Here is an 11,138-nt window from a genome sequence, read left to right on the forward strand (position 1 = left end):
TTGGTCAACTAAACATTGTCTCGAAGTGTTCTTAAAAAGGGCACCACCTTTGCTGTATATGTATGTGTGTCAAGGTGTGCTTCAATAAAATGCAGAAAATATAACACGTTGACAATAGAGAAGGAAGCTGCAGTCACCAAACAAGTGGAAAGTGGTCGATAGCAAGCAGAAGTTGCACGGAAATTTAATATTTTTTGGACAGTGTAGTTTTTTTTGTTTTTTTTTTACAGCTCGATTATTAAACTTTTATGCTATCCTTGTCACATCTGAGAAATCAGTTGGAGGCTGCATAAAGGGAGATTTCCAACATGTGTCTCATTCTTAGCTTTCAGAATGTTTAGTTTGTTTTTCCTGGTTGTCACTGGTCTTTTGAATTTGTCTTGGTATCTTCACTTTAATGTAGGGCACGCTTCCAGTTTGTAATTATTTTCCTCTTTAGATGGGACTTTTTAATTTAGATTACAAATGTAGGAGATGTGAAAGCATGGGCATGACACAGCAAGGGAATATTGTATGCATTATCATACAGTGAATTTGGTAGTGTGGGAATGAACGCCGGAATGTTGTTGCATTCGTAGCTGTGACTGCGTGGGTATCCTGAAAGAGCGCAACGTGGATGTGGAAAAGCGGCTGGTACGATACGGCGGCACGCGGAACAAGAAGCGCAGCACTAAGTGTCGTCTCGTGTTCCGGGTGTGCCTACCTGCACAGCGAGCACGAGATAGTGGCGGCCTGCCCTCAGAGATTCTGCAGGTTGCTTCAGCGCCCATCCTCTGCAGTGAGTCCTTTTACCGTTCTTCGATATTTCAAAGAGCGGCATGACACTGTCGTGATGTCACGCAGATTTGCAGGATTGCAAAGCCTCCTTTATTCTGGAAAGTTCTCAAATCGTGAAAGAATGTGGCCGCCGTAAAGGGGAAAGTAGATCAAGACGCAGGCGGCCTGTCAGACAGTGCCAATGAAGGCCCCAGCAGTAAAATCTGGAAACACGGACACTCTCCTTTTTGTTTGGCTTCTTTTGGGAGAAAATTTTGCATCGATCTTCCGCTATTCCACCCCTCTCCCATTTTTCCGTGCGCCGGTAGCCTCCTTTGTCTTTCTCTCACCTCACCTGGGCATAGACTATGATCCCAGAGGTAATGCAAACATCCAAACGCAGATGTGTTTCGCTGAGAGGTCACAGGCCGCTGTTTGGCGCTGGCTCCCTGGTCATTCTAGAAGTGGCTCTGCACTACCATATCGGTAACCGTTCAGTGCTACTCCTCACCTTTGTCCGGCGGCTGGGCGCTCCATGACTCCGGGGAATTGACAGGCTTTTAAGAGTAAAGGAGGCTATGCGCAAAGTTCTGGTTGTGGCTGTGCCAACTGCTTCGCTTCCCCTTCTAGGACGAGAAACTTTAATTCCTTCTTAGCTACAAGGCGCTTGCGTGGAAATTCGAGAGTAGGTAGTTTCCAGTTGCTAATTTTTCTGCTTATTTATTTTAATTGCAGCTCAGCCTCCTGGAATTCCCGAGATATCCAAAAAGTCGCTTACAGAGTGCTCTGTCAAAGGAGACATGGAATTGTTCATCATTGGGAAAAACTTTCTCAAAGACACAAAGGTGGTCTTCAAGGAACCAGTCTCTGGTGAGTTGAACTAGGGACTCTTATAGAACTTGATTAGGCTACATTTATTGCATTTGATCTCTGTTTCTTATCCTTTGGTAGTGTGCACATCCATATCTAAAGTGGTTACATTGAATTCTTTTGTTTTCAGATAATTCGGGTGATTGTGAACCAAACTACATATGGGAAAAGTTTGTTGTTCCAGAGAAGGAATATTTGCAGCCCGTAAGTCTCCTTAAATAAATGGTACCATAGCATTTCCTACTTGGGTTACGATTATTGTTGTATGGTAATGGAAGCATGCTTTTATCTGAGTAAAATAGTCATTTGACCATTTATTTTTTATTACTTTAGCTTCATTGGGGTAAAAGGCTAGTTAAACGATTGGTGTGGTCACTGTTCCTTGACTAAAAATGGAGCATTGATTCCTACTCCTCATAAAACCGTGCATTATGTGGTTCCAGTGTTTAAAGTAGAGACATCCTAATTCAGTTGAAAAGGTAGAAAAAACATGTCCATACTGTATATGCGGCCTTACGCGGCCTTACACCGCCAAAACGACGATGAATGGCTACACAAAAATGAAGAAAACTATCGCCAACTTTACACCCACCCCTAGTTAAATGAGCACTGAGGGTCTGTCACATATTAGCTTCTGCACAGGGCACTGTTGGGTCAGATTGTGTGTGGATCATAGATTCACAGTGCTCGATTAACTGGGATGATCTATAGCCATCACAAAGAAACTCATGTTATAGTGGCATGGTTATCACCCTTATTAGATGCAGTGCGTTTTCTTACAACTGTCCTTGAGCGGTGAAATTCAAAATGGTGCCGATATTTCATTAAAATGTGCTTGACGAGATGCATGCCGCCCAGAGAGAAAAGACTGTGGCAATTCGTTGGGTTCGTGAGCTCTTGCAAACGCCCAGTAAGGGAGGAGAGTCAATAGACCGATCTCATCAGGAGTTGCGTGACGCCACCGCTGCCGCGGTGCATACTGGTACTTGTAGTTCTCCCCAGTTTTCCGGCCGCGTCAATGCGCATTGTTCGCCCGCCCGGCGTTTGGAAAATTTCGGGTTAGCACGAGACTTTTAGCCGGGTGTTTACTCATGGTTTTCAATGAGTGGCTTCGCATGTTGTATGCCATGGTGCTACAATAACAACTCCAGTCAAAAAGGCCTCGGATATTATGTCTTCCCGGAGGCAGCATGGCAAAGAAAGGTGATACAGAGCAGGACAGAGCGGTAGCGAAAAATAGTATTTTTCGATTTGTTTCGCGATTTCCTTCGTAATTTATATCCACCTATTGCACGTCACCTAAAAAGTATAGATTACAGGTCGCGAGACACGAGTGTCCCGAAATGTTGCATACGTTGGAATCTCTCTGAGGATTCACTCCGTAGCGGTCTATACGTTGGTCTTTCTCCACTGCTTTGCTGAGGCCGTTTTTAATACACTTTTTGCTCGATGTATTTTGGTGGTAATAACTGTTAATGCAACGACATGCTCAAGTACAACTGTGCTTCAAAAGATCAGGAAAATCACCAACAGCGATTCTCGATACACATCACTTGAAATAGAACAACTTTTTTCTGAAGCAGACTTCATAATTTTTTTTTTTCATACAAAATCCGAAAACATTACATAATGTAATTTAGAAGTGCAACACTTACCGCCAAAAATGTAACAAACGAACCTCACCTGTCTTGTGGTGGTCTTAGGCTGGTGTTAATGATCCATTCTGCATTAACACCAATCGAGACCGCTGAAAAAAAGCTTTCACCGTCGGGTGACTCCTAGCGATCGAATCTTGCGTAAACAAAATAAAAATTAATAGAAACTGTATACACGAAAAATCATCTTCACCCTACGTTATCAGGTATCTTGAATAGTTGCTTCTTTATGACAGATGACAATTGTTACGGCGCGTCAGGCATGGCCTTTCTGTAGATCATTTCTTCGGTGTGCAGGCTTCTCTCCGCAGTTCATCGGCACCCTGTCGCACAGGCTGTCAACCAAAATAAAACAACTTTTAGGAAACTATCGCTCACCGAGAAAGTCTATTCAGCTCCTCTACTTCATTCTTGATTAGACGTTATGCACAAGACTGAGCACTACCAAGCTCAGTTTTTCACCTACACATTTGATGCTGTTCCGCAGTGTTACACAAAGCAGATGGTCCCTCAAATTTTCTCATTCTTTGCCATTTAACTAGATATTCAGTTTCCAATTTAATTGAGACGTCCAAGCAGCCGGAAAGCTCGAGTAGCGGCGTCATTGTTTTTCTCCTGCGGCCGCAGTGGGACCACTGCGTAAACGGCAGTGTGCTCAAGCGTTCACGAAGACAAAGAAGCAGACGATGTCAAAGCAGACGATAAAGCTATTCTAAAACGATAAGACAACTGGAACTGTTTTTCTGCGCTTGCTGACAAACTAAGGAATCACAAACAACACAATCTTACAAGGTACAGACATGCGGGAGAATCCAAGCTAAAACTGGGGCGTTCCAAGCGATAATCTACGATGTACGCACACCGCTACGTAGCCGGAAAGCCGGAAAGGGATGACTACAAGTAGCATGGCGGCGGAACCACTTCCGGAATGTGCACGCCTGCGCAGTTCACTTGGTGAGATCGGTCTGTTCCCATTTAAAACAAAAGAGCAGAGCTAAGGTGATGCTTTAAAAAGGCTCTGGGGCAGATCCGTTTGTGTTGCTCCCTTCTTGTTGACAGTTGCGGGTTTTCGATGACGACAACACTTTGACTCTGTCATTGACTGCGCAGACTCACTTGATTTGCCGAGTGCCAGCGTACCGGAACCTCGAGGTGGCGCACATGGTGCTGGTGCATCTGGTGGTGACCAGCGGGGGTAGGGCGAGCGAGCCCCACCCTTTCACTTACGTGCCGCTCTCAGGTAGGCCTCGGCCCCACGGCCGCGCCCCGCCTGGGGGATCCCCTCAAATCCCGTCGCCCTCTGCGGCACCTTCTCATCCGGTGGCTCGGTGCCGTTTCTCTCTGCATAGGCCAGGCGCCACGAGCGGAGCAGGGAAGACTAGTAGGGAATTCAGTGGGGGGGGGGGGGGGGCAAGGGAACAGTAGGAGATAGACCGTGGGGAGTTGAGCTTATCTGGAGCGGGGAGGGCCTGTATCGGAGGCAATGCTCTTTGTTTTTTTTTAGCTATAACTTCACCCTCCGGGGACGTTGCTCGCTCAAGTTGGTCACACTGCATGATGTCAGATGATATCATGGTTACGTGCCACTCTAATATTTCTGTTAACTTTAGCAGGGACAGGCCTCCATGAAATTCTTCTAGAAAGTGACGCTCGTTAGAAAAGCAATCAAATGCTATTGCAGCTTCATTGCATTTGATGGAAAGTCTAAGCCAGGCAATCTTTTTATTCCTACACATTGGAGCTTCATTTTCTGTAATATTCGTAGTCTGCCGAGTATTTTTTTTTTTTTTGCTTTCTTTGGGCATGGGGCTGGAGGGTGTGGAAATCTGGAGGGTAAAACAGGCGGGATATAGAGCTTATTGCTTGGGGTGGTAGTAAATCGGCAACTAGTGAAAATGTGACTGTATCTGATGGTAAAAAGGGGGGACAGGCTATTGAGAGATAAAAATTGGGAGCTGCTCCCAGAAAACAAAAGCTGCTACTGAACTGCTGCGATTCTACTGTTATTTTCTTCCCTGTACAGTGACACTTATTGCCCTGTTACACCAAATTTGTTTAATTACTAAGTTGTGTCTTTTTACTGGAAATTTCGCATGACGTTTGATAGCTAGAAACAACTTTAAAATTTAAAACTAAAATTATTTCACTTCCTGATTCAGGTTAAGCTGCATTTGCTGCGTACATGGGGTATATTTTAAAATCTAGTTTCTAGAATACTTTCTCACTGTCACACAATTAACCTTAATAACGTTCTGAAAAGAGTCTACTGCTTAAAAATAAAATGAGAGCTCGGGCAGGCAGAGCTTTTCAATGCCAGTGCTCATTTAGAGATGAGACATGCCGTTTTGCTTACCAGCAGCATGCAAAGCTGCTAACCAGAGAGGTTTATGTGCCAAAGCTAGCGGAGTGTCACGTGCATTTCACGTTAATGGCTCCCTCGTAACGATTGGGCTTTTTCTTGCCTAAAGCACACCCCTCAAACTGTTTACTCCCCCCGCACGTGTCTGCTCCACTAGCTTTCTCTCGTGTGTTTTGTAGCATATTGAAGGCTGACCCTATTGCAGACAGTTGCAGTGCGGGCAAGGGAGAAGCAGTACGTCTTCCTGCTGCTCTCTCAAGCCTCGAGCATACCGAGCCAATTTTTTTTTCCTTCCGTTTGTCGTTTTCGGAGTGTGCAAGGGTGTGCCTGCCTCTAGAAGAGTGAAAGAGTGTGAGACGTATACAAGGAGGACTCTCGCGCACTTCTCTGCTGCCAGCCTGGGGCATTTCTTTCCCTTCCTTTCCTGCGTACTTTCTCGTCCTCTCCGTTTCTCCTTCCTTGCAGCTTTGTGTGGGTGCGACTGAGTGCGTGACAGAGCGCATGCACGGGCCCTGTCTTCAAACGAGGAAACGGTGTGGTCAGTCCGGGAGGGTCTTGTCGGTGGGGCACCAAGTTCACTAGAAGGGGTTCTTGTTGAGGCACCTCTGCTGCTGCCACTTGGAAAAGGGAACATGTCTGGACAATGTTGTTTCAGTTTCCTGGTTTGAAACAAGCTCCTGGTTCGAATGTCGTTTGGTCCCCGCTTCGAAAATGGTACCAGTTAATTGGGCATCTGGTGTGCACTTGAGTGTTTCATGCATTGTATTTTTAGGGTGTACACATAAAAATCTGGGAGCAACGGATGCATTACTTTTTGGGACTGGCAGTAGCATCGCAAAGTTTGTGCGACATGGCAAGGGACTCTTCATTCCACTTCTGTCTTGGGCGTACTAAAAGGACCAATGCCCCTCAGTTCAACGGTTGGATGCTTGAATTATCCCATACCAAGTAGAGGAGCCCGAATATCAGATTTTTTGCTGCGAATTGAATAAGAATATTTTCTAATGAAAATATTTTACATTTACTCTGAATTGACCATGGATATGGAAACAAATCACGGCTGGAAATCTTTTCCAAAAGGCATACTAAGACAAACAGTTTTATTACATGCTAAACACTTTCACATATTTGTATTAAAAAAAAGAAGGTGCTTGTAAGTTTTTTTTTGTTTTTGTTTTTCCGGCACTGTTTTTTGAAATGGGGGGTTGAACTATGATTATAACTAAATACGGCTGACAAATGGTAGTGGTTAGAATTTCTGAGAGCATCGAGACAACCGAGATACTGACATATCGGCTGTTTCTCCTAGCACGCTTATGCTAAGCAGTGAAGCTTGGCGCAAGAAATCGGAGAATTCTCGAGACATTATTCACAATTTTCAAATATTTGAAAAACTCAAATAATTTGAAGAGTAAAAGTGTGCTGTGAATCAAAAAGAATTATGAAACACTGTTCCCAAATTTTTTTCACTTTAGGCTATTTGCACACCTCTAATAGGAAGTTAAGGAGCATTGTTTGATCCGATTGATGGAAAATCACAAATGAATTCATGATTTTATGGTAGGTTGAAAAGTATGTAGTAAGTTATACGTGTTGGATTGCACTGAGATAGTGAACAGACAAATGAAAAGGCATTGACTGGAAAAGGGTGGCCAGGCATGAAGGCTGGATGCTCTATGCCATCGTGGTATTGGGTATTGACACATTGACAGGGTGGGGTAGAACACAAGGTTCGTCCTTTATCTCGGTTTCCTCGAATCTTCACAGGGGGGGGGGGGGGGGGGGGGTAGTCATGTTGAATTATCTGAGTAGAACCAATTCTTGGCATATTTTATTATAGAAACAAAAATGGCATCAAATTTGTCACAAATTGTCACATTATGCCCATTTTAGGTTTGAATAGACATTCCAATTTTTGAAAAGCAATTTTAATCTTATGTCTTACAAATCGAGGGTTTTGTAGGCTTCCCATGGGAAAGTGTGAAAAAATAGCCACTGCCCATTAGAGCAAGTAATAAAAATTTGAGTGTTCGCCATTACTTTTTTTTCTTCTAAATACTGCATTGGAGGCAAATGGATGTGTATGTCCTTAAAGGTACTCCGCATGAGACGTGGCACACGTTTATTAATGTGACCATTTCCAAAGTATGTGCAAATGTGGTGTGAATGTGTGCGAGTGTGTGTGCGTGTGTGTGTGTGTCCGGCTTTATTGCCTGGTCAAATTCAACCATACCGTTCGAGCAGACGCCACAAACATGCATCGTCTTCACTGACTACAAGTCGAAGATAAGTGCTACGTCTCTCCGGGTGACCTCACAGAACGAGAGGGCAGGTAGCACGCGCCATGTTTTCAGCGGGAAAAGGGAGAAAGGCCCCGATTGGCCAGAGAGGTCGTCAGTGAATCCTCGGTGCTTTGGACCAAACAGGGAGGTGAGGAAAACGGAGAAAGCGTCCGCTGCTTCGCTTCCCGACGTTGACAATAGGCCGTGTTTTCAAACTCTGCGGCGTTTTCGGTCAACTTCTGGAGTCGAGTGAAAACGGTGCAGTTGGGTGCCTACTCACGCGGGTTTTTATTTATTTTCCCCCCGCGCATTCGAGGGTTTCTTTTATATATATATTTTTTTCACACTTCTTTTTTTTTTCTTTTTACCTGTTTGTTGTCAGCCTTCAGTATGCTCCCCCACCCCCCTGTGTTGAAAATTTTGTGTCTGAATGTGCTTAAAAAAAAGAAAAAAGAAAAAAAAGAGTGCCTCTAAACCAGTTGTGTTCCTCTTCCTTTTGAGACTGACGGCGGTGCCATGCGAGAGCAAACTGTGTGTTGTTCCTCCCCGTTTCTCAGACTGCAGGTTAAAGGGATGAACACCCTCCCGGGGGTTTTCGGTGGGTTGTGCAAAGGGGGTGGTCGCTCACACCAACCCCCTGCCCCGGCGGCCTCCTCCTCCTCCTACTCTCTCTGCCGCAGACGGAGGTTTTTCTCGACACTTTTTACATCCCCATTAAGCGCATTCATGTGTGTCTTTCCACCAAGTGGGCACTGGGAGGATAGCAACCGGCTCATTGCGCTTTCCATTGCCACTGGTCTGATCTAGTCGCTTTAGTGCTGCAAGCACGCCGGTGGGACTATGAGGACTAGCGTTTGTCGAACAGGGCTTCCCATGCACCAAAGCGAGATCTTGTTCTGCACGTTAAGGTTAGGGAACGCATGTCAGCTCCATATCTGTGTATACACTGCATTTGTTTTTCAATGCAATCATTTCACGGAGCCGAGGCTATGCACGTTGGAGCTAATTTGCTTGGCAGGTCTGATGTAGGAGGAAAACGAATTCTGCAGCCGGACCTGTAGTGGTACCAACTTTCTGGCGAGTGAAAACAGCCTACATAGAAGATTATGTAACTTCATATTACTACGGAGGCTGATTTAGGCCCCCTGAGCCCTTTGACGGTCGAGTTTTAGTGGAATGCACTATTTGGATTACATTTTATTTCGTGCCTAAAATGACCATTCACATGCAGTTCTTACCTTCATTCATCGACCAGCATCTTGTTCCCATGCCTAGTGCTTCTATGTGCGACTAAACAGCTAGCTCTGTGCTTGAGGAAATCAAACCTGCCGTTGCGCAGAAGCGTGAAGGCAAAGCATGCATATTTCTTAGTGTGATAGTCCGACACGTGAATTTTAACTTATAATATTCGCAGTGGTACGAATAAAAATGAGGTGTGTGCGTGGTGCTCCAAAAGTACTTTTTGCTGCTCTATGATGGACTTTTGACTGCTACATAAGGTGCTACAAAATGACTTGGGCCAATCGCATCACTGGATTTCTAACTGGTAGCGTTTTACAGAACTATTTGGTCGGTTGATGTGCTCTCATCCTCTAAATTTAGTTACGAAAAGCATTGGAAGTCTGAATCGGAACAGTAAGTGCTCCTACCACCAGAGCAGTTGGTATGCGAAGTGAGCATCACATGTGCACAGCATCTAATTTGAAAACTATAAATAGCCCTGCAATACGAAACAATGTGCGACTATAACATTTATAGTTTGCCAAAGACATCATAAATAGCAATGTCTGCCACAGTGTGCGCATTTTCATATTCAGGCGGGCACTTTAAATGTGTAATCCCCGCCGCATATGTACGGCGACGACCGTCAAAGGGTTAAAGAAAAGTGCAATCTCAAAGCACCTGCTGAAGATCTGTAAGTTGCAGTGTTTGACAGAGCAGCAACAGGTCACGACAGTTTTGAATGATGTTTGAGCAAATCATTATCGTAATTGTGTAAGAAAAAAAGAAAATTTACTTGGTCAGCCATGCTTGCACTTTACTCCACCCCATTAATTGGCGGGGGGCCATCTGGAGCAACAGCTGGTTGTTTATGGATCAAGGTTTGAAGGAAATGCAGGTGACGACACACCGTATTATCTTAGTCTTGTTGAAAAGGTGCGTCGGTATCATGAAACTGGGTTGCACATTTAAGCCAGTGCATTATGTGAACCGGGCTTTCTACTCCGAGTGTGGGTTTGACACCTGCAGGTAACGTTAGGGCCAACCAGTTTATAAGCATTCATCCAGGACAACTTTTTTTTTTTGTCATTTATTTTGCCATTATGCCCATGCTAAATATACGAAAATATCATTTAAAATATCATTTTTTCATTCCGGAATGCTCGTGTCTGTCCTCTTTGGTTGCTGCATTGCAGCAGTTTACATTTAATTTTTCTTTTGGCAAGTGCCGTCGCGGAGGAAGATTTTTTCCAGAACATTCCTGGGTGTTTTCTACTGATGCCGGTCTGTACTTTGTTTCTTTGTTTGGTTGTGCAAAGGCGGTCGCCACACGCCTCTGGTGAGTACAGCTTCTTGCGGTTGGGGGGTCTGCCTTTTGTATGTTTATTGCATACACAGGGTGTCTTCACTATGTTGCACTCAAAATTTTAGCTCTCAGTTTCTTCAGAACTTTGCGATAAGGTCAGGTCAGCACCATGTTTCTTTTCATTCAGGGAGTGCAGATGTAACCTGTACTTCGTGTTCGAGCATTCTTGGTTGAGTGCTTGTATAGGAGCTGGGTTAAGCTGAGTAAGGAGGGCTTTAACTTTGTGAAATTTGTAAGCTAAATTGCAGTTGATTTGAACGTTCTTACACTTGTCTTAGGCACTGTGGGTGGTGCATTCCTTCTCTAAAATGTTTTGTGCACCTAACACACCATTGTACAATTATTACGGTCCATACTTCCTCATCCTTGGAGATGAAAATGGCTGAAACACTGAGAATGTAAATCTCCTGTAGTCCCACCCATGTGCTGCAGCTTTCATTTTTAGGTGATTGCAGTGTCAGTGCATTGTCTGGGACACAAGTGCAAAATTAATTATTTTTCAGAAATAGTGCATATTTTTTTAATATGCCAGTTACTAACTCATTTACTCATAATTGGCACATGGCTAATTAGCAGAGGCTTCAAGAACAGCCTTCTGGTGCACATATTGAGACCCTGTGACTCATCAT

The 11,138-nt window shown here is 44.4% G+C and overlaps 1 protein-coding gene across 1 annotated transcript in view; it reads left to right on the top strand.

The window, feature by feature from the left end:
• The window catches only part of LOC8041272, a 47,114-nt gene that overhangs the window by 30,029 nt on the left and 5,947 nt on the right, over nucleotides 1-11,138 (top strand). Inside the window, exons 8-11 of the mRNA XM_040502158.2 lie at nucleotides 579-778; nucleotides 1,492-1,626; nucleotides 1,757-1,830; nucleotides 4,392-4,521. Coding sequence (XP_040358092.2) covers nucleotides 579-778; nucleotides 1,492-1,626; nucleotides 1,757-1,830; nucleotides 4,392-4,521 — 539 coding nt within the window. The remainder of the gene's footprint in view (nucleotides 1-578; nucleotides 779-1,491; nucleotides 1,627-1,756; nucleotides 1,831-4,391; nucleotides 4,522-11,138) is intronic.

This window comes from Ixodes scapularis, unplaced genomic scaffold, assembly GCF_016920785.2.
Source record: "Ixodes scapularis isolate PalLabHiFi unplaced genomic scaffold, ASM1692078v2 PGA_scaffold9__187_contigs__length_104089568, whole genome shotgun sequence".
NCBI classification, from domain to species: Eukaryota; Metazoa; Arthropoda; class Arachnida; order Ixodida; family Ixodidae; genus Ixodes; species Ixodes scapularis.